This window comes from Camelina sativa, chromosome 12 (assembly GCF_030686135.1).
Source record: "Camelina sativa cultivar CO46 ecotype springtype chromosome 12, ASM3068613v1".
NCBI classification, from domain to species: Eukaryota; Viridiplantae; Streptophyta; class Magnoliopsida; order Brassicales; family Brassicaceae; genus Camelina; species Camelina sativa.
Window position 1 is genome coordinate 37,641,781 of NC_141891.1, and position 23,966 is coordinate 37,665,746.

Below are 23,966 nucleotides of genomic sequence, written 5' to 3' on the forward strand. Positions count from 1 at the left end.
CTTTTAGGGAATAGTGCAAAGCTGTAAGCTTTTAGGAAATAGTGAAAGCTGTACAAAAAAAGCTGAGGATAAAATTTTTAGTAAAGCTTTTGATAAAGATTTTGTGATTGGTAAATATTAAAACTGTATATTTGTAAAGCTTTCAAAAACTATCACCAATCAAACCCACCGTAGTTTTAAATTTTAACTTCAATCAAAATGCCACAAAGTCACAAACACAAAGCAGGAATGTCTTTTTAGGACTACTAGGGCCACACCGGAAACATGTTTGCTTAAAGCAAACTCAGACGTAAAATATAATTTCTATTTATTTTTAGTTTCCAGTAATTTTTGTGCGTTTTTTCTAAATATAAAAAAAAGGAAACTAAAAGGATCTTAAACGTTTCCGCAATTAGCCTTTTTCATTTCTAATTTCTTGTATTTTTCTTGATTACCGAAAAAAAAACAGAAACAAAAACTGGAAATTTTGAATTATTTTCCGGCAAAAGAACAGCCGTCAAAATTTCTCTGTTGAATTTCTTCGAGACCATTCAACAATATCGTTGGCATTTCAAGAAGTCTCTCTCAAGGTTTCTCATCACGCCTCTATGAAATTTTGGTATCCTATTTTTGTGAATTTGAGCCTGATATTTTTTTGTTGATTTGTTCAGCATTTATTGTATTTTTGCCTGTAAATTATATTTCCTTCAGAAAAATTATTGCTTCCGTTTTCACAAATTTCTTTTAATGTTTTCCGTTTTGTTTTCTTTCTAAATTGATGATGTTTGTATCTAGGCAAGTTTGCTATATATTTTCAAGCAAACCTATATAAAATAGCTATCATTTAGTTCTGAAAAACTTTTGGTCATTTGAATGCTTTTAGTATGAGTAAGAAAAAAATACTCTACAACCCCATATATTTATAAAACATAGGAAACATTATATATCTAGCGTTTGGATTTCCCAGCAAAATTTACAAATTTTGTGTTTGAATCAGAATAGCTAGCTTATTACAGCTCAGTTTTGTATGTTTTTCCATCATGTAGCAGCTATATTTTAAAAAAATTTCGTAGAAAGGTTTGGTAATGCTCAAGAAGTGATGCACTTGCTTTTACATGTACAGAAATGAAAAATCGAATCGAAGAAGGATCCGGGATGATTAGTGTTTATGGACGATCAGATGGATCAAGTAGCATTCTGTCATTTAATGGATCAGAAAGTCGTCAAAGTTTAGATCAAACTAAGCAAGGCAAATGTTCTTTTACTGTCTTTTTTGATGTTTTGTCCTCTACTTTGCATGCATATGACGATGGAAGTTTTAAAATATTCATCTCTTTGTTCTTAACCATTAGTTTTAATTTGGCTTCTAGGTCATCAAAGTTTAGTAGAGTGGTTGAATGAGACACTTCCTTATTTAAATTTACCATGGGAGGCTTCAGAGGAAGAATTGAGAGCATGTTTGATGGATGGTACTGTCTTGTGCAATCTCTTAAATCAGCTTAGTCCCGGTTCAATGCGAATGGTACTTGATTTTGAGTACATATTTTTTTCCTTTTTTTTTTTTTTTTTTTTCTATTTGTCAATCATCTGGTTCTGTGATTTGTTTTTACTCTCTTTGGACTGATCCTGCCAGGGAGGTAGCTTTGAGCCTGGTTCTGTAAATATTGAGCGGTTTTTGGCAGCTATGGATGAAATGGCATTGCCCAGATTTGAGGTTTTAGACTTAGAACAGGTTTGTTCTATTTATTTATATAATTTGTTTTTTTTTCTGCTTGAAAATTCAATGCATCAAAAGGAATAAATTGCTAAAGTGGTTTTTGATTGCCACATTTGATTTAATAAATTGATTAACAAACACTAAGGCGCTTAATAAATTGAAAATATTTTCTCTGTTTTTGGTAAATTTTGTGTACTTTAGTTTTTTAAATCAGAAATTTGGATATTGATGCAGGGGGATATGATTCCAGTTTTACAGTCTCTTAAGGCGCTTAAAGCTAGTTTCTCTGATGATAAGAATACACTTTGTGCAAGAAGAAGATGGAGTTTGCCTGAGGACCATTCAAAGGGAGTTGATAGTAACTTTAATGATGGATCACTGTTTAAGGAAGCATCTGAGATCAATATACCTCATTCTCAAATTTTGGACTTGCTAAAATCAAATAGTCTACAAGTAAAATGTTATAACATCATATTTAGTTAATATCTCGTTTCAACTTTGATGATTCAATTTTCATTTCCATAAACCTTCCGACTTTAAATTCGTAATACGTTTTCCTTTCTCTTGGTAGAATACTTCTACTCGGTCGTTGTTTGATATGCTCGATAAGCTTCTTGATGAGAGCCCGCAGAAGATGAATGTGTCGCATGTAAGGAAAGGATGTTGCAAATAATGTTATAGTTCAAGAAAATTATTTTTTCTCAGTCTTCATTTATGTTTGCATTCTTTGTTCTTCAGGCTTTTGTATCTATCTTGAGAGGCATCGTGCAAGTTGTGGAACAACGGATCTCAAATCAAGCTGAAAATTTAAAGAACGTACGATTATTAATTCACGTTTTTTTTGGTTGCCGTTTATACATTATCATACTTATTGACACAAATTGAAATATATGTTTTGGTGCAGCAAAATATACTCTTCAGGGTCCGTGAGGAAAAGTATAGATCAAGAATAAAGGTATTAGAAACTTTGGCATCTGGAACGGCAGATGGAAATGAGGTACTAATTATCAATTTCTGTTGCAAATATCTTTTCATCTTGCTGCCATTTTTGTCAAAATTTTCGAAGTTTTTTACTATGTTATTTGTGCTCTGTACGTAGCTAATGTCAGAGGATCAAGATGTCCTGAAGCTGAAAAAGGAAAAAGAGCGTAGTGACGCTGAACTTTCTAAGTTGAAGCAAGAACTTGAAATTGTGAAAGAGACACAGGAGAAACAATTTTTGGAACTAAAATTAAATGCTCAAAAAGCTAGAGTTGAGTTGGAGAAACAATTAAAGGATTCGGAGTTACGTGTAGTAGAAGCAAAAGAACTTGAGGAGTTATGTGAAACAAAAACTAAAAGATGGGAGAAGAAAGAGCAAACATATAAGAGCTTTATAAACCACCAAACAGAGGCTTTGCAGGTTAATTGACTTTATTGATAGTTTTGTAAACATGATAGGCTCTTGATAAAATCTTTACCTATCATCGAGTTGTGTGAGCTCTGCAGGAACTGAAAGCTACTTCTATCTCTTTGAAACGTGAAGTCCTAAAGACAGGAGAGAACTACTTCCAGTATCTAAATTACTATGGTAAGATTGATCGTTGTGTAATCCATTATTAAAGAACTAAATTCTTATGTTTATGTTTTTTTAATGTTTTCTTTAGTGCTTTTTCTATATATTCGACCAACTAAATTTGGCTTAATTGTTTTCGATTTTGTAATTTGAATTTACCTCTTAATTAGGTATACAGCTAAGAGGAGTGGCTCATGCAGCAAAAAATTACCAGATAGTCATTGAAGAGAATCGGAGACTTTACAATGAAGTCCAAGAATTAAAAGGTATGAATTGTGAAATCGTCGTGTTTTGGCGCCTAACTATCAAAACGATTTTAGTATTTTGAATCATAAAGTTATAATTTCATTGCGTTAAAACTATATAACTATGGAAATTTTTTGTTATACTAAGCTATACCTAGAAGATCCAGTTGTTTGTTTTTAAATTTATTTATTTTGAAAATATTATTTTAAAATGTAGATATCATAAAGCTCAAGTGCTTGCAATTAAAACTTTAGTTTTTTGAAAAATATAACTGATGATTATTTCATTGAAAAGTATATTTTAATTATTTGATTAGTAAATTAATTTGATCATTAACAAGGGGAAAAATAGTCAATTAAAACATTCACACATCTTTTTGATGTCATTTTGACAGAAATTAATTTCATATATTTTTGCAAACCAACAAACCAAAAAATAACATCCCAAAAATGGAATAACCAGTTAAGACCATCTAGCTAAAACTTTTGTTTTTTTTCTGTTACTTGTTTAAAGGAAATATTAGAGTGTATTGCCGGATAAGACCATTCCTTCAAGGGCAAAACAAGAAACAAACGTCAATAGAGTACACAGGTGAGAACGGTGAACTGGTGGTTGCAAATCCCTTGAAGCAAGGCAAAGATACACATCGGTTATTTAATTTCAACAAAGTCTTCGGCCCTGCATCAACTCAAGGTTTAATCTCTTCCATTTTTTTTTCATATATGATAAAATATAGTTTACTTACGACTTGTCTGAATCTCTCTATCCGCAGAAGAAGTTTTCTTAGATACTCGACCGTTGATTCGATCCATTCTTGATGGCTACAATGTGTGTATATTTGCTTACGGTCAGACAGGATCCGGAAAGACTTATACAATGGTAAGCAACATGCCTAGTTTCGGTCTTTATACGTTTATGTTTGTATGTTAATTAGTTTCATGAATTTCCAATTTTGACCATTTATCAACCAAGTCTATTGGTCTTAAAAGTTTCGACCAATTCTTGATCATTTAAATTTTTTATCGTAATTGGTCGAGACTTTCTCGGTCAATACTTCGTTTGTGAGAAAACGGGTGGAAATTCGACCAGCTTTCTTGTAGCGATCAGATTGCTAAAATTAGTGAATTAACTGACTCATATCTATTATATACTACTTTAGGCCACATCTTATTTTAGATGTTGGCTTCCTAGCTAATATGTGATGCTACTTGCTAGACATTAGTATTTCTACTTTGTTTACACAGAGTGGACCAAGCATATCTTCAGAAGAAGATTGGGGTGTTAACTATCGAGCTCTGAATGACTTGTTCCACTTAACTCAAAGTAGACAAGAATCAGTGATATATGAAGTTGGTGTTCAAATGGTTGAGATTTACAATGAGCAAGTTCGTGACTTACTTTCTGAGGATAGTCCTAATAAAAGATATCCTTTTCTAATCTATTATTATATATTATTTAATATTTTTGAGTAACCAAAAGCATCTGACCTAGACTCCTACATCCTTTCATGCCCGAGACTAGAACATTTTAATGGTTTTCTCCCAAGTGCCACTCGAACCGGCGGCCTTTATGCTAATATATAATATTTGATATTTTGGTGATATCATTTTCTTATGTTTACAAACGTAAACTTTCCTTAACTTGCCAACACACTTGGGATTTGGAATACTGCTTTACCAAATGGCCTTGCAGTTCCTGATGCAAGCATGCATTCTGTAAATTCAACTGAAGATGTTCTTGAATTGATGAATATTGGGTTGAGGAATAGAGCTATTGGTGCCACAACCCTTAATGAAAAGAGCAGTAGATCTCACAGGTATGAACAAACTTTTCGTGATTTAACATGTGTCTAGATTTAATTAAGCTAACACATTGGTTTTTGTCCTATTCTTTTCTTGCAGTGTTCTTTCTGTTCATGTACGTGGTGTTGATATCAAAACCGAATCTATCTTGCGTGGTAGTTTGCATCTGGTTGATCTTGCCGGAAGTGAGAGAGTTGGTCGCTCGGAAGTAACGGGAGAGAGACTCAAAGAAGCTCAACATATAAATAAATCATTGTCTGCTCTTGGAGATGTTATATTCTCTCTAGCACATAAGAATCCTCATGTACCTTATAGAAACAGCAAACTAACACAAGTCCTCCAGAATTCTTTAGGTACTATATATATAATATGCTTGCTTCATTACTCCTTTGCTTTTATTATTATTTGACATTGGTGTTTGCTTGCTTCATTACTCCTTTGCTTTGATTTTTTAGGAGGACAAGCGAAAACTCTTATGTTTGTGCAGATTAATCCTGATCAAGATTCATATGCTGAGACCGTAAGTACTTTGAAATTCGCAGAAAGAGTTTCTGGTGTTGAGTTAGGTGCAGCTAGAAGCTATAAGGAGGGACGAGATGTTAGACAACTCATGGAACAGGTACATTAATATTCATGTGGGGGGCATAAACATCAATTCCTACCCTCAAGAAACAGATTTTTTAAAAAGTGAAGCAAATAAAATAAACAAATTTGTAGTGGTTTCACCTTAATGTGAAGTAGATACGTCGTCCACTTACAGTTCTCTCTAAGAAATTAAATTCCACAACTCAGTAATTTCGTCATGTCGATGTTTTATTGAGAATGGAGATGTATTTCTCTTTATCAAAAAGAAAAGAAAAAAATTAAAAAGAGAATGCATTTCTAATTTGATAATCTTTGAATCTTTACGTTGCATGTAGGTATCGAACTTAAAAGATATGATTGCCAAGAAAGACGAAGAACTTCAGAAGTTTCAGAGTATAAATAGTATCCCAAACCGTGGACTAAGCAAACTAAAAATTGGCTCTCCTCCTAGAAGACATTCTTTAGGAGGAGCTTTAACAAATTCTCCAAGAAAAAGACAAGGATCTGGTTTGCTTGGAAGAACAACTTCAGATTCAGCAGATGAACGTCGACATGGAAATGAATCACGGTCATCGTCTAAGTTTTCTGGTGGGGCTAAAGACAATAATATATTTGAGGATATTGAACTCTTAGGCCTTGAAGATTCAGATAATGAGGAAAGGTTGAGTGATATCTCTGATAGTTGTCTTTCAATGGGAACAGAAACTGATGGCTCAATTGGTAGCGGTGCGATGGAGTTGACTCTCTTCCCTGAAACCTCAGATCCTCCTAAAATGCTTGAACAAGATGACAAGTGAGTATAGTTCATATAATTACTTCACTTTTAATTATAACCTATTTTAAAATAAGAGCTAAAGTGTGCTTTTTTTTTTGTTTGTCAACAAAATATATTGAGCTAAATTATGCTTAATGTTCATTGTTTGTATACTAATTGCAGAGCTAATGTTGGACCATCAAAGCCTCTGAAGCATACACCAAAACCAGACCAAACCAGACCTTCTCGTTTGTCGATTTCCACCTCCTCGTCCAAGGCCTTAACAAGTACTCTCACTATCAACTCTGAATACATTTGTCCTTAAACCAAAGCTTCTTGGATCTATTTTGTAGAACAAACAAAGATTATATCAAATTTTGTTTACTATTAAAAGATATAATGCTTACAGGATCATAAGGTGTTCTCTTTTGATCTCAGGTTCTAAAAGACCGATCACCGGCTCATCCTCAGTGAAACCTCTTAACAGAAAGAGATGAAGAATATTTTTTTCGACGCCCTCAAGCTTCGTTTTCTTATACACACCACGTAACCTTGTTTTGTTTATCAGAAAATCGAAAGTAAGTAAATCTGGTTTGAAAATTATCAATGAAAAATGCTTGTGATTATGTCTTTGGTGCTCTTACAAGAAGAATCTAACAACCTTCACGGGGACACAAATGTGTTACATATGTTAGTATCAAAAATATTATTTTCATTGTCTCTATAATGTTACTAATCTGGATCAGATTTCCCATTAATTATGTGTACTTACTACTACTTCCTAGAAGCTTTGGTGTTTTCTTTTGTTAGAGCAGTTTTTATAGATTGACTAGATTACTATATGAAGAGTATATAGTAAATTAGGCAAATCATTGAAATATACTTACTATTTAGATTCCAGTGATATTACAACTAATGCAATTAATGGTCACTAGTTAAGTATGTTTTACGTGCATATGCAGTTAAATCTATATTAATATTTTAAAAATACATTTTGTGTTCTAACTTTTTAAAAATACATTTTGTGTTCTAACTTTTTATTTGTAAGATTTGCATACTTATGCATTGGGAGATACTTTAAAATCTTAAAAGACAAAATTTTACCAATCATACTATTGTTGCTTTATTAGTTTTAACAACCTTTAAAGTTTAACTGTCCACTTTTATAGTTTATACGTACAAAATTTTAAAGTCATAAATGTGAGATTTTTTTTACTGTAAAAAATAAATAATAATAAAACTATTGTTATTTTTTTCTCTTTCTTATTTTTCATGATAATTGAAATATTCTTTTCAATCTATGTATAACTTATCACAACTACATTTTGATTCATTAAAAATAGATTTTTTTATTTTTGTTATTTTGAAATCTATTTTCATAATTATTTTTACATCAACAGCCATTATAACCCGTAATCAATTATGTAATATTTTTATATTTTTTATTTGTTGAAAATATTTATCTATTCATTTTTATGAGTTTTTGCATTTTAAAAAATTTTTATTTAAAAAAAATTCGTTATGTTGCCACATAAATTTATTCTTAGTACAATTTATATTTATGAAAAACATAGAATAAAAATAACAATTAGTGTTAAAGTTTTAACAGTTAAAGTTTCTACAACAAAACTCTATACAGTTTTGTTGTGGCAACATAATAAAAAAAAAAAATCTCAAATAAAATAAAATATCTAAAAGAGGGCGATGGCGATGGCGACGAGATTTGAATTTTGAATGTTGCGTTTCGGCGAGGTTGGGAGACGGAGAGAGGGTCTCTTACGTGCTCCGGTGGTCGAGTGTAGTCGGGGTCAAACCGGAAGTCTGATCTTGATCTTCCAAGGGGTCTCACTTTTGATATTAGATCCCGATATTAAGAGTGAGATTCTGGAATTATCTAGTCTTGATGGTTTGATTTGGTTTGATCTGCTGATTCCCTTATGGGATCTTGGCTGAGATTGGGGGAATAATCTTGGGTATTGTTCGGGATCCGATAGTACTTAAATTTGGGATTCTGATCGATTGGATTAAGGTCAGGAATCAAGGGTTGTCTCGCTATGGGAGATTCTATTTCGATATCGTATGGATTCTACGATCTCGTATTGATGGGTTTGCGATCTGTGTGTGTATTTTTGGTATCTGGTTGATTGGCATATCTTCTCTGCGGTATCGAGAGTGTAAAATAGCTATCAGGGTATTTATGTGGAGCCTTGGTTTCTTTTTATTCTCTACGCTTGCCATCCTTTTCATTCAGTTTGGGTCTTTCTTTTGTGAACGGCAATGTACTTTTGTCCACAGTTTTTGGTTGTTGTGTGGTGTGTGGTTCGCTCTGGCTCAATCATCGTTCCTCAAAGGGAAAGCTCCGATGATGCGTACTGAGATGGTGACAATATCCAATTCAGTGATGGCCCAGAGGATCCAACAGTTCTCTCTCATACTTATTGGGAGGCTGATGAATCCTTCGATTCAGAGGATGGATTCTTTGATCTCTACTCTGCCTAAAATATGGAAACTCGAAGATAAGGTGGTGGGAGCTGACCTGGGTCAGGGTACGTTCCAGTTTAAATTCACAGAGGAGGCTGATCTTCAAGGAGTGCTTCAAAATGGTCCTTACCATTTTGACACTTGGATGATCTCCTTGGTGAAGTGGGAGCCTATTATTTCCTCAACTTACCCGTCTGCCATCAACTTCTGGGTGAAAGTTACTGGCATACCGATGCACCTTTGGGAGGTTGCTACTCTGGAGGCTATTGGTAAGAAAATTGGTTTATCCGTGAAGTTGATGAAGAGACTGGTAGCATTTGTGTAACGGTCAATGGTTTCAATCCCTTCATCTTCAAGTTGGTCGTGCCATTTGATTTTGGTGAGGAAGTGGTGGTTTCTCTTGATTACGAGAAGTTTGTGGGATACTGTGACAACTGCTACAGGCTTACCCACGAGGAGAAAGTCTGTCTGGATCTCCTGAAGGTTGCTGGAGATCAGGCTTTTGTCAATCAAGTGGACAACCGAGGAGGGTCGAGACAGCAGAGTTTGGTGAAGCAAGGGTTTCACAATGATGGTGGATGGGAGAAGCCTCGTAAGCATGTGAAGCGAGCTTTAGATTTTCAATCTTTTGATGCATCTGGGGTTGGTAATTCCGGTTCTTACCAGCAGGTTAAGCAGCGAGGTTCAGTCTGGGAACAGAAGCGCTCGCATGGTTCGAATGCGATGGGGCTTATTGGCGGTAAGCGTGGGGTTCAGTTTGCCTCTAGTGAGCATATGGGACAAGCTTCGTCTTTTCCTCTTAACCCCAAGGGAGCAGGGACGTTCTGGCCTAAGCCTTTATACAAGGCTAAGCACGGTCATGGGAATGGTCACGGGCAGAAGAATAAACAGATTCAAGAGGTTGATGGGGAAGGTACTGTGGCTACATGACTCGATAATTCCCTTCTGGATACAGAGATAGAGAGCTCCCCTCAACACGGGAATGGAAAGGCTTTGGCAGGGTCCAAATTTGATGAGGATAATGATGATCTCCTAGAGGAGGGCGAATTCCCGGAGGGTAATCTTCCAGAACCGGATGAGGTTGCGAATGGACAGAGCACTAAACTCTTGGCGGGTATGGGCTCGGGTGATAATGCTACAACCGAGGAGGATCAGCAAGGTATTAATTCATCCTCTCTTTCTAGTGGATTGGATGTGTGTGATGTAAGCACTGCGATGTGTAATATTGCTATAGGGCTTAAGGCAGATGAGAGGTTGAAGTTATCACACTCTCGATATAAGAAAGTAGTTAGGAAATCTGTTGTATCTTTGGCATCGCCTGGCAAACGTTTGCTTGCTAAAGTATTATCTAAACCTGCAGGTGATGGTCAAAAACAGAGAGGGGTGGGGAAACACGGATCCAAAGCCACGGATGGCAAATCAACTGGTGGTACTCAACCGGTCAATAAGGGGATGACGGCTCTCCCGAAACCGCCGGCTCAAGCGTGAAAATCATGAGTTGGAACTGTCAGGGTATTGGGGCAGACCTGACAGAGAAGTATTTGGGGGAGTTGTGGAGGAAGCATCGTCCAGACATTTTATTTTTATCTGAAACAAAGAAATGTTTTTTTTTATTTACAAAAATTTCAGAATAAGTTTGGTTATAATAAATTGTTTACTGTTGAACCCAGAGGGGCAAGTGGTGGTTTGGCTTTATTATTCAAAGATGAGTTAAATTTATCTATTCTTTTTGATAATGACCGTATTATAGACACACAAGCCGTGATTGGGCAACAATCGATTTTTTTGTCTTTTGTTTATGGGGATCCAGTCCCTCAACATCGAGAAAAAGTTTGGGATAAACTAATGGATATTGGATCCTTTCAAATTGATCCATGGTTCATAATTGGAGATTTTAATGAGTTAACTGGAAATCATGAGAAGCAGGGTGGTGCCTTGAGACCAGCATCTTCTTTTACACCTTTTATTTCAATGCTTCGGCATTGCGGGATGCTCGAATTCCCATGTTATGGAGAACAATTATCATGGAGAGGGAATCGTTGTAATAATCAAGTAGTTAGATGTTGTCTGGATCGAGCTTTGGGTAATGAGGATTGGCATGGTTTTTTTCCTAATTCTAAGGTGGATTATTTGGAGATGATCGGTTCGGATCACTGTCCCATCTTAGCTACTTGCTTAACGACGATTCGGAGACGGCAAAGGCAGTTTAGATTTGATAAACGCTGGTTGGGTAAGGAAGGATTAGTGGGTGCGGTCGAGTCAGGGTGGAATCGGACGAGGAATTTTCGGATTCCGGGGTTTGTCGACAAGATAAGGAATTGTAGGAATTCGATCTCCTGGTGGTGGAAAAATAATGTCAGGTCTGGTCCATCGCTCATTACCTCCCTGCAGGGGGCGCTACAAGAGGCGAAAATGGATGATTCGATTTCACAGACGGAAATTAGGGACATAGAGAGGAAATTAAAGGAGGCGTATTGTGATGAGGAGATTTATTGGCAACAAAAAAGTAGGAAATTCTGGTTAAGGGTGGGAGACAAAAATACATCCTATTTTCATGCTTCTATCAAACAAAGACGTGTGCGTAACAGGATTATTGGATTGTTTGATGCCGACAACGTTTGGGATGAGTCAAGTTCCGGTATGGAGAATATTGCTACAACATATTTTGAGGAACTTTTTAAGAAATCGGATAGTAGGAGCATTTCAGAGATGCTACAAGCAGTTACTCCGATTATTACGGAGAGCATGAATTCTGCTTTGACTCGGGATATATTGGAAGCGGAAGTCCAAAAAGCTTTGTTTGCCATGCATCCAGAAAAACACCAGACCCAGATGGGATGACGGCTCTGTTTTTTCAACGGTTCTGGACCTCTCTTAAGGGGGATTTGGTGGTTCTGATTAAAGAATTTTTTCGAACTGGTAGTTTTGATCCGCTTCTTAATGAGACTAATATATGTCTCATTCCTAAAGTTGATCGACCGCAGCTGATGGCGGAGTTTAGACCGATCAGCCTTTGCAGTGTGAGTTACAAAATTATTTCTAAGGTTCTCTGTTTTCGGCTGAAGCGTTTTTTACCCGCCTTGGTTTCAGAAACACAGTCAGCCTTTGTTTCTGGTCGTTTAATTACAGATAATATTTTTTAGCTCAGGGGATGTTTCATGGGCTTAATACTAATCGTCGGTGTAATTCGGAGTTTCTGGCCTTCAAAACGGATATGAGTAAGGCATATGATCGGGTTGAGTGGGATTTTTTGGAGGCGGTTATGGTTCGTTTAGGATTTGATAGAAAATGGATTTCATGGATCATGTGGTGTGTTTTGTCAGTGTCGTACCAAGTTCTTTTGAATGGCCAACCTCGGGGTTTTATTAGACCTCAGAGAGGTTTACGTCAAGGGGATCCTCTGTCACCATATTTATTCATATTTTGTACAGAGGTTTTGATAGCAAATATTAAAAAGGCTGAACGGGAATAGAAATTAACGGGTATATCCATAGCCCGTAGCAGTCCTACGGTTTCGCATTTACTGTTTGCTGATGATAGTTTGTTCTTTTGTAAGGCAGAGGCGACTGAATGTAGGATGGTAATGGATATAATAGGTAATTATGGTAAAGCCTCAGGGCAAGAAGTTAATCTAGAAAAGTCTTCTATCATGTTTTGTAAGAAGGTCCCGTTGGATATACGATCTCAGTTGAAATCCGTTATTGGTATTTCTAAGGAGGGTGGTATGGGCTCTTATTTGGGTATTCCTGAAAACCTGCAAGGCTCAAAAACTAAGGTTTTTAGCTATGTCAAGGATCGTTTGGATGATCGCGTAAATGGTTGGTCTGCAAAACACTTATCGAAAGGTGGTAAGGAAATTATGATTAAATCGGTGGCTTTGGCACTTCCAACACATGTTATGTCATGTTATAAATTACCACAGGAGTTGACATCTAAATTAACGAGTGCTATTTCCACTTTTTGGTGGAAATCTAATGATAAGGCTCGCGGTTTGCACTGGGTTGCATGGGATAAATTATGCAAAGATAAATGTGAAGGGGGCTTGGGTTTCCGAGCTCTGGAACAATTTAATGATGCTATGTTAGCTAAACAGTTTTGGCGTTTGATTCATCATCCGTTTTCTTTAATGGCTCGAGTGATGAGAGGACGGTATTTCAGAAACAAACACCCTCTTATGGCAAAGAAACCGAATAATCCCTCTTTTGCATGGCGAAGTATTTATTCAACTAAGGGATTGGTGGAACAGGGAGCGCGATGGGCTGTAGGTTCTGGTTGTTCCATATCGGTGTGGCGAGATCCATGGTTACCGGATATTCGTCCAAGATCTACGAATGGTAGGGGGAGGTTCTTGCTCCCGAGTTTAATGGTTAATCCTCTAATTAATCCAGTTACAAAGGATTGGCATTTACCTATTATTGAGGAGTTTTTTGATCCGGTGGATATACCACTGATTCGGAGTTTGCCAATCCGTAAAACGTCTCAACCGGATAGATTATTATGGCACTATACCAAGTCAGGGAAGTACTCGGTTAAGTCTGGTTATCGATTGGCCCGGGAATTAATAGCGGAAGTGGAGTATGGGCCATCGTGCAGTTCTTTGCGGGCTCAATCCTGGAAATTAGATTTACCCCCAAAGATTCAACATTTTTCCTGGCAAATTGCCTCGGGTACTCTTCCTGTGTTAGAACGGCTTGTGTATCGGGGAGTCTGTTGTGATGTGTTGTGTAAGCGGTGTGAGTCGAAGATGGAGACTATAAACCATGCACTGTTTGTTTGCCCCCGGTCGCGACGTATTTGGGATTTTGTCCCGGTGTTGATGGAACCGAGAGGTTTTCCATTTGCCTCTATCTATGCGAATTTAGATTTCATATACTGGAGGGCATCTTCTCAATCCGGGGCTTCTGATATCAGTTCGACTCTCCCATGGATTTTATGGTCCCTATGGAAAGACAGGAATAAAAAGGTTTTTCAGGGTATTGAGATAGAGCCTGTTGAGATATTAGATCAAGCGGCAACTGATAAATTATTGTGGAAGGAAGCCAAATCTTATTCAGGGAGTAATCTCCTCTATCCACCCGTTGTGGAGGTCAAGGATTCTTCTATCCGTTGTCAGGTTGATGGTTCATGGAAAGGATCAAATCCTTTTCAGGGTCTGGGTTGGTGGTGTTGTAATGGTGAAGATTCCACGCTTCTTTTGGGAGCTCGGAGTCTCAGACGAGGTCTTTCTCCCCTACACACAGAATTACAAGCACTGACCTGGGCAATGGAGTCCTTACTGGCAGCTGGAGTCGTTTGTCAGGCCTTCGAGACGGATTGTGCAGAGCTCGTTGCGATGGTGCAGTCGCCGGACGATTGGCCCGCTTTTTCAAATCTTCTGGAGGATTTCTTGCAGCTACGGTCCTTTTACCCATCCTTCTCCTTAGTCAAGATTCCTCGCGACGACAATGCAAGAGCAGATTGTCTTGCGCGGTCTTCAAGATCTTTACTTTCTGAATCGTTTTTTTGTAAACTCTTATCCTCCTATTTGGACAACTAATCTTGGGGTCATCTTTTAATTTTATTAATGTTTGGTTGAAAAAAAAAAAAAAAAACTCTATACAGTTAAAGTCGTTAAAGCCAAAACATCTACAGCCACAAGTAACAGTAGTTACCAATCAGGACCTCAATCTAATCATTTGTCATTTAGATAAATATTAAAATTTGGATGAAATATATGTGTAATAAAATATAATCTAGAATGTTAACCACAATATTTTACCTTTTTTATTTACAATCTTATGGAAATATTTTTTAAAAATAAAATTCTCAATAACACAATTTTTTACTGCAACGCCCCGACCTCTGATAGGCTGAAAGTACCAGTGGCGTTCATGAGGAAGAAACTGAGATCAAAAGGAAGAAGAGCAAGACAGTGGCAGAAGAAGGCTCAAGAGAAAAGTGGCTAAGTATGGAAGAAACTCGGAGTGAAGCAGAGGGTTCGAGAATAAACTAGTAGAAAGCTTTGTTGTGTCTTTTACCAAAGCGATGTCGTTTTTATTAAACAATTAATATGCTCGAGTATTAAACCTTGTATCCCATTTAGGGTTATGGTTATCAAAAGAAATAATATCAAAACTTTATCATCTGCCTCCTTACTCTTCTCTCTCTCTTTCCTTAACCTAATCTCTTCTTCTCTCCTCCTTCCTTCCTAATCTGTTCTGGTGACATTAGTTAGGGGTCCACTCTAAAATTTGGTGCCTTCATTGTTTGAGCTAAGAAACAAACTCGATGGCTGCATAGAAACAAGTTGCTGACTCGGAGATCGATTCCGCCGCCTCAGATTCAATATCGGTTCAACCGCGTTCAGTCGAGGAACGTCTCACAGAGCATGACAAAGTTCTTGAATACCTCAAGATGATGGTGGAGAAGATTCTTCGAAACCAAACCTACGGGGTCATCTCTGAATCGCAGATGCCTGGCCCTTCGAGTCCAGCCATGGAGGAACAGCCTCAGATCACGGTGTCACAGCCTCAAATCACCATTTCACCAGCGGTGGCTTCGGCTAGTGTCCAGCGCATGGGGATCTTACCCTTACCGCCGCGTGAGTCTCAGCTGCGTCCAACGGAGCTCCGTTACAACACACCACCTCCGGTTCAACAAGGATCGTACTCCAGGTATTCATCTAAAAGTAGCCGCCTTTTAGAACTACCGTATTACGAAGGAACAAATCCAGATGATTGGCTGTTTCGTTTGGAAAAATGCTTTGAGCGTAACAACACGTCTGAGTCGGAGTGGATTGATCAGGTGGTTGACCATTTAACGGGTTGTGCCATCACTTGGTGGAGATGGGTACATGGTAGGTTGCGTATAAGGACGTGGAAGGACTTTTGCGACAGATTCAAGAGTAGATTTGGTCCAGGTAGAGGCCAGTCGACCATGGATCACCTGCTCGCCATCACGCAGCAGGGTAGTGTTGCGGAGTACCGCGAACAGTTTGAAGAGTTGGCAGTGGAACTACCACATGTTTCAGATGATGTTTTTGAGTCCGCCTTCCTCAAGGGCTTGAAATGCAGTATCCGTAATCAGGTTGTGTTGCTTCGTCCTATGGATATGACAGAACTGGTGGATAGTGCGAAGTTGGTAGAGTCGCAAGAAAACGAGAAAGCTAGCTATCAAGCTAGAATAGCTCAGCGGAACTTCTCTGGTGGTCATACAAACCAGGGTTACTCTCAATCTCGTGACACCAAGAAAGTGTCCGAATACAATAAGGAGACGAAGAAAGGTTTTGGGGGAGCTGAGTCTAGAAACACTAATCCTTGCCGCATGTGTGGAGATAAATGAGTTCCTGGTCACCGATGTCAGCAGCAGAAACTAAAGTGCTTGGCTGTGGAAGAAGAAGATGAACATGAGTTCTATGAGGTTGAGGAGATCGTAGAAGAACCTGAGGAGATTCAGGAAGTGGTTACCATGGGAACCATGTCAGGCTTTACTGATGAACAATCTATGAGGGTAATGGGAAAGATTGGTGGAAGAGCAGTCGAGGTTCTCATTGATTCAGGAGCCACAAGCAACTTTATTTCTGAGAGTCTGGTGAAAGAGCTCGGGTTGCCACTCTTGGGAAGTAAAGGTTTTGGAGTTTGTGTGGCTGGAGGACGTATACTCAAAGGACGTGGAAAGTGTGAGGGGCACTTACTCGAAATACAAGGTATAGATATTGTTCAGGAGTTCAGGGTGTTTGATTTGGGAACAACAGACGTGATTTTGGGGTATGCGTGGTTGGTAACCTTAGGAGACACAAGAATAAACTGGCTAAACCGCACCTTGAGTTGGAAGATAGGGATTCAGTGGGTCACCATCAAGGGAGATCCTGCTCTGAGTAAAACGCAGGTGTCCTTACATTCTATGGAAAGAATCTTGAAGAAGAAGGGAATGGGGTACTTGCTGGAGTTAACCACCCTGTTTGAGAATCAGGATGCTCCGCATAAACAGATAGACAAGATGGACATTGTGCAACGCGTGCTTGATCGTTATGGGGCGGTGTTTGCAATGCCTAATCAGTTCCCACCAACTAGAAACCGGGAGCATGCTATTATTCTCAAGGAAGGAACATCTCCAATCAACCTGAGACCATACAGATACTCCTTCGCACAGAAATATGAGATTGAAAAACTAGTGGAGGAGATGTTGCAAGCAGAGATCATCAGACCAAGTATCAGCCCTTTCTCGAGTCCGGTACTACTGGTTAAGAAGAAAGATGGGGGATGGAGATTTTGTGTGGACTACAGAGCCCTGAACAGGGTAACAATACCGGATCGTTATCCTATACTAGTCATAGAGGAGTTGTTAGATGAGCTGCAAGTAGCAACAATATTCTCTAAGCTGGACCTCAAATCTAGTTATCATCAAATCAGAATGAAGAATGAGGATGTGGAGAAGACGGCCTTCCGCACACACCAAGGACATTACGAGTTCCTGGTTATGCCCTTCGGCCTGACTAACGCTCCTTCCACCTTTCAAAGCGTCATGAACGACTTATTCAGGCCTTACCTCCGCAGGTTTGTCTTAGTCTTCTTCGACGATATTCTTGTTTACAGTTCCACTGTCGAGGATCATGTGAAACATTTGGAGATTGTCTTGAGTCTGATGGAGGAACACAAGTTCTATGCGAATGCAAAGAAATGCTCTTTTGGCAACCTGGAGGTGTCTTATTTGGGTCACATCATATCCGCAGAGGGAGTTGCAGCCGATCCAGAGAAGGTGATAGCAATGTTGATTTGGCCTAAACCCAAAACAGTTACAGAGCTGCGTTGATTCCTAGGACTCATCGGGTATTACAGGCGGTTTGTGAAGAACTACGGTATCATAGCCAGACCTTTAACAACATTACTGAAGAAAGACGGCTTCGGGTGGTCAAATGAGGCCTCAGTGGTGTTTCAGGCATTGAAAAAAGAAGTCACGAGCCTTCCCGTTCTGGCATTACCTGATTTTACGCAGGAGTTTGTGGTGGAGACAGATGCTTCCGGTATGGGAGTAGGAGCAGTTTTATCCCAGAACCAGAGACCAATAGCCTTCCTGAGTCACGCATTCTCACCAACTGGTCGCACCAATTCAGTTTATGAAAGAGAATTGCTGGCAATCGTCCAAGCAGTCACTAAATGGAAGCATTACCTCATTGGACCTGAGTTCGTAATCCGTACAGATCAGAGAAGCTTGAAACACTTGTTGGAGCAAAAGTCAGTATCCACGGTTCAACAACGTTGGGCATCCAAGCTTATTGGGTTAAATTATCGGATTGAGTACAAGCCGGGTAGTGAGAATAAGGTAGCCGATGCTCTCTCCAGAAAACCACAAGTGGAAGAGTTGTTACAACTTACACTGGTCGCACCTCTCAACATTGACATGGACGAGTTAAAGAACCAGATTAAAGCAGATGCAGAACTGGGTCCTGTACTCATGGCTCTAGAGAATGGACAGAAACATGATCAATATCAGTTGCATAAAGGGAAGTTGTATAAGGAAGGAAATTTGGTTTTACCCAGTGGATCTCCCTTCATTCCAAAGCTCTTGGAGCAGTTTCATGTAGGAGTAGTTGGTGGGCATGAGGGTGCTCTTAAGACATTCAAAAGGCTGGCAATGGAAGTTACATGGAAGGGGATGAGAAAAGATGTGGTTCAATACATCACCAAGTGTCAGGTTTGCAAAGAAAACAAGTACTCAACACTGTCTCCGGCGGGATTACTGGCACCTCTACCCATTCCGAAGCAAATTTGGGCAGATATCAGCCTTGATTTTGTGGAAGGGTTGCCAAACTCGAAAGGATTCAATGCCATACTGGTGGTGGTGGATCGACTAAGCAATACAGCCATTTTATTGGACTGAAGCATCCCTTTACTGCTAAAACTGTGGCTGAAGCTTTCATTCGGGAGGTGGTGAAGCTCCATGGATTTCCAGAGAGCATGGTGTCTGATAGGGACAGGGTCTTCCTCAGCAAATTTTGGTCAGAACTGTTCAAACTCCAGGGCACTACTCTCAAACATAGCACTGCTTATCACCCTCAAACAGATGGGCAAACAGAGGTTGTAAATCGCTGTTTGGAGACCTACCTCAGATGTTTCTCTAGTAGATGACCATCTACCTGGGCTCAGTGGATACCTTGGGCAGAACACTGGTACAATACATCGTACCATTCCACCACCCAGACTACACCGTTCTTCGCAGTCTATGGACGAAATCCTCCAGCCATTCTCAGGTATGGTGACATTCCCACTGCTAACGCCAATGTGGAAGAATTGTTGAAAGACAGGGACAGCTTGTTGGTGGAGTTGCGTGAGAACATGGAGATTGCTCAGATGCGACTGCAGAAGGAGGCCAACAAGCATCGTCGCCATGTTGAATTTGCTGTGAATGACTGGGTTTATCTGAAACTGCGACCTTATCGACAGAATTCGCTGGTAGAAAGGAAAAACGCGAAGCTCAACCAACGTTACTTCAGCCCCTATAAGATCATTCAGCGTGTGGGAAGAGTAGCTTACAAGCTTGACCTTCCAGCTCATAGCAATATTCACCCGGTATTCCACATCTCACAGCTCAAGTTCGCGGTGCCTGATTCATTCACACCTCAAGCATTACCACCGATACTCACTCACAACTTGGAGTGGAACACTGAACCTGAAACACTGCTAGATATCCGCAGAACTGCAGATGGTATAACAACTGAGGTCTTGGTCCAATGGAAGGGACTGCCACAGTTGGAGGCCACTTGGGAGCCTCTGTCGAATTTGATGCAGCAATTTCCGGATTTTGACCTTGAGGACAAGGTCAGTTTATTACAGGGGAGTATTGATAGGCTGAGAGTACCAGTGGCGTTCATGAGGAAGAAACTGAGATCAAAAGGAAGAAGAGCAAGCAAGTGGCAGAAGAAGGCTCATGAGAAAAGTGGCTAAGTATGGAAGAAACTCGGAGTGAAGCAGAGGGTTCGAGAATAAACTAGTAGAAAGCTTTGTTGTGTCTTTTACCAAAGCGATGTCGTTTTTATTAAACAATTAATATGCTCGAGTATTAAACCTTGTATCCCATTTAGGGTTATGGTTATCAAAAGAAATAATATCAAAACTTTATCCTCTGCCTCCTTACTCTTCTCTCTCTCTTTCCTTAACCTAATCTCTTCTTCTCTCCTCCTTCCTTCCTAATCTGTTCTGGTGACGTTAGTTAGGGGTCCACTCTAACAACCTCCACCTCTCAGTGGCTCCATGTCCAATCCTAGTCCATGGCCCACCTTCATTAATGGGCTTTACGTCTTCTCACTAGGCCCGTGAGCCCATCCATATCCAACGACCGGTTTGCTACGTCCGGGAAGTTTTAAAGACTTGCTACCGTTGATACTAGGATTTTTGTATGTCTATCATAGCAGATTCAATTAACCTTATGTAGTTGTAGTACTTAAGGTGTCAATCCAAATGGGATGATGCTAGTCACTCAAGATACAATCAAGCAATTACAAGTCAAGCCAATTCAAGGAGAGTGTTTATGTCTAAAAATCCTAAAATGATCAAAATACAAAACGGAAATAAACTAAAAAACTAGAAACGAACATGCATGACAAGAAGTGAACATGAATAAGTAAAAGCAGAAACAAGTCTAAGCATGAACTGGACAATAAGAACAGAAAGATAGAAGTCCTAAGGATGAGAGTAATTGATGTCGGCGGAGTCTCCTAGTCTACATAGTGTTTAACATGCCACAAACAAACTATCCATAGACAATGAACATCACAACTTAGCTAATCCAATCTCTTGGCATAAGCTACTTAGACTCAACCACTTCCAAACCTAACTCTCACTAGAGAAACATGGTCAAGCAGGCATGACAAACCAGTTCATTCACGTCAACAAACACCCTAGACAACTAATCTCTTAGGCTAGGAATGTAAGTCTCTTGCACTAGTTGGTCATACATTTCATCAAACACCTTTTGGGTGTGGAAATGTCTAAGACCTAGTTCCAATTGATTAGAGAGAAACTAGAATTTCTAACTCTCGTCCAGAAGGGAAACATACGAATATAAGCTTAAATGCCATATATACTAAGATTCTCCACCTAATCTATCCCATCCTCATGAACTCTAACACTACTCAGATCCAGAAATCATCATCACCAAAAATACAAACCCAGAAAACATTAAATCAAGCATAATCAGATAGACAAAAATGAGATGGACAACTTTGTAGAAGAAATCAAATGCAAAAACTCAATAAATTCAAAGATATCTGGATTACAAAATCAGAAAAAGTTTAAGGTGGCTACAGATAAACCTTAAGGTAAAAACCGATATGTCTTGGGTAAAGACTTAAAAGATTATTTATAGCAAAACATGGAAAGCCCTAAAACATAAAACGACAAGATGGAAAGGCGGTTCGGGAATCTTATGAAGAGTGCGAGACAGGTCCTTCTAGTCGCATGTCTAGCGTGGTCGGTCGAGTGGGGATTATTGACCGTGATCGATCATGAACAAGGTGGTGTCCGTACGGTTGTCCGTACACATGTGGAATAAGTCCGAGTTCTACTATTGTTGAATGAAGTCGAGATGAGGCCTGACCACATATGGCCTAAGAGAAGGATCGAGAATCTCTTCATAGCCGTTAGAAGAGAAATCAAACGAGATCACGTGTTGGTTTCACTTAATGAAACCAAGGATATGTCGCTATCTACATTGGGATCAATCCTCTCTCTTTCCTTATGTCTCTATCGACATGTTGTATTGTGTTAAGGGTGTAGTCCTAGTTTTCTTTCACTATTTAAAGGCTCTAGCCGACATTTTATTACACACACTAATGGAATCTAAGTTTCTCACTATTCTCTTTGTCGTCTAAACTCTCCTCTTTCATATCTTTTCACTTTTATATCTTTACTTCCGCTTAAACTAACATGGTATCAGAGTGATAACTCTCTAATTTACATGTTTTAGACACCCTTTTTGTCCATATTTTGCATTATATATACCCTAACCTTAGCATTTTTAGGTCACTAACTGTAGGAATTTGCATTTAGACCATTTAGGGTGCTGCATACTTGCATTTGTGCATTTTGGATGAAAACATGTGCTTTAGAGCCTAAAATGGGGAAAACAAGGTCAAATCCGAGCATGTACCCAAAAGAGCTATTGAGCAAGAAGAACAGTCCGAACCTCAACCCGATCAAGGAGGATCTAAGAGCAGGAAGAACAACCCGAAGACCTAACCGAGGAACTACCCGACCATATCCTTGAGCACCGCCTCGAGCAGACCCTCGGGCAGGACTAGGCAGTTAGGTTAAAAGGGTTTCCATATATAAACCCCCCTTTTCTTCCTCTCGCCCAAGCACGCCGCAGACACTCATAACAGAGAGCGAAAGCTTCTGAGAGAGAGACTGAGCGATTCAAACACTTTTTCCACTTTGTTAGGATTCGTTTTTATTTCTTTTGGCTATTCTTTTTAGTTTTCGATTCTGTACTCTACTACTCTTATCCTATTTTCGATACAATGCAGTTTTCTTTCATTTGCGTTTTTTGCTTTCTACAATGAGATTTGGGTAGTGAAATAAAGTTCTAGGGATGTGATAGAAAAATATGTGTTCTTGATCGGTTAGGATGTCTTAGCTTGATTGTTTATTTTATATAAATTCTTTTCTAGATTGGTGTTCTTAATGCTATTTTCAGACCGAGAGGTTGAGATTAGATCTAGGGTGTTTTGCCATCGAGAGATGTTGTTGAAATGCTTGAATAAATCAATGCTAGTGATTTACTCACTTAGCCTAAGAGATTAGATGTGTAAGGAGTTTATTGAAAATAATGAATCGGTTTGTAATGCCTGGTTGGTCATGTTTCTCCAACGAGAGTTGGGTAGGGGAGTGACCAAGGTTGATTGTTTCTATCACGAGAGTGTTATAACAAGATTTTAGAGATTCATTGTCTAGGGAATATTTGCTTGAGGCATGTAGGAAATTCCAAATTGGTCAGGAACACTTATGTGTCAATTATCCCATCATTAGGAGCTTTCTTATCTTGATTGTTTAACTTTTATCTATAACTCGACCCCTTACCCGCACTGGTACTCGATCACCAGCTTCGTGTACACCTTTGAGCTGTTCATACTTGTCCACTTGATCCGATCACCCCACCCGATCCTGTACTCGAATGCTTGCATCGAGTACTTAGGTCGAGTGGTTCTTGTTTTATTGTCTTTTTATTTCTTCTAGGTTGTTAGATAAAACCCTTATTATTGTTTGGCTTGACTTGCTCTGTTCTGATCATATCTTATCTGCTAGCATAACAACCATTTGGATTGATAACCCTTTGTACTACAACTGCATAGGGAATTGATACCCTGGGTGAAAATCCTGTTATCAATTTGGCGCCGTTGCCATTTGGTTGAATTCTGTTTGCTACGTTTAAGATTTCAGCACTTTCTAGATCAAGTTCTTTTCTATACTTTGGTTTGGAACTGACTTGTTTACTTTCGTGTTCGTTTGTTTTGCATTTTAGGTACAACCCGAGTATCCACCCGACCCGTCACTTGATCACCTTGATCGGGTAGACCTTCGTGTACTCACTCGGTTCACTGATTGTGCATGCAAACACGATCCAAGGGTAGCCAACACTTGAGTCCTTTCATCGACAACATCGACAGTCAACAACAAGTCCAACAACCGCAACCAACAACAATTGAGGAGGTCATGAATAATCAGAATGGTCTTCCAGCTCCTCAAGAGAGGACCAACATAGGAGCAGGAGATGCTCCATATTCTCACACTCAAAGACATGTCATTGTGCCTGCTGTTCAAAACAACAACTTTGAGATCAAGAGTAGTCTCATCCAGATAATACAGAGCAACA

At 39.0% G+C, this 23,966-nt stretch overlaps 1 protein-coding gene across 7 annotated transcripts; it reads left to right on the forward strand.

Annotated features, from left to right (window-relative positions):
- The first annotated feature begins 334 nt into the window (after window positions 1-334).
- On the forward strand, window positions 335-15,241 carry LOC104729965 (kinesin-like protein KIN-14K). Of its 7 annotated transcripts, XR_015575616.1 has the most exons (22): window positions 337-569; window positions 1,103-1,228; window positions 1,350-1,501; window positions 1,613-1,711; window positions 1,931-2,149; window positions 2,268-2,345; window positions 2,435-2,512; window positions 2,601-2,693; window positions 2,796-3,098; window positions 3,185-3,266; window positions 3,422-3,517; window positions 4,011-4,190; window positions 4,270-4,376; window positions 4,742-4,920; window positions 5,149-5,313; window positions 5,399-5,652; window positions 5,755-5,918; window positions 6,220-6,472; window positions 6,587-6,677; window positions 6,822-6,925; window positions 7,077-7,216; window positions 14,968-15,241. XR_015575616.1 is itself a non-coding variant. In XM_087479921.1 (21 exons), the coding sequence occupies exons 2-21, from the start codon at window positions 1,105-1,107 to the stop codon at window positions 7,133-7,135; spliced, it is 2,880 nt and encodes a 959-aa protein (XP_087336047.1). In that variant the 5' UTR covers window positions 335-569; window positions 1,103-1,104; the 3' UTR covers window positions 7,136-7,415. The 7 variants fall into 7 exon arrangements, 4 of the variants coding, with proteins under 4 accessions (XP_087336047.1, XP_087336045.1, XP_087336048.1 ...); XM_087479921.1 differs by lacking the exon at window positions 14,968-15,241 and having other exon boundaries at window positions 335-569; window positions 7,077-7,415; XM_087479922.1 differs by lacking the exon at window positions 14,968-15,241 and having other exon boundaries at window positions 350-598; window positions 7,077-7,415.
- The last annotated feature ends 8,725 nt before the right edge of the window (window positions 15,242-23,966 follow it).

Excerpts from the sequence above, each read along its gene's own strand:
- LOC104729965 (XM_087479919.1), top strand. The coding sequence starts at position 1,105 with ATGAAAAATCGAATCGAAGAAGGATCCGGGATGATTAGTGTTTATGGA. Across the intron at positions 3,267-3,421 it reads CCAGTATCTAAATTACTATG|GTATACAGCTAAGAGGAGTG; the intron begins GTAAGATTGATC and ends CCTCTTAATTAG. Across the intron at positions 4,191-4,269 it reads CGGCCCTGCATCAACTCAAG|AAGAAGTTTTCTTAGATACT; the intron begins GTTTAATCTCTT and ends CTCTATCCGCAG.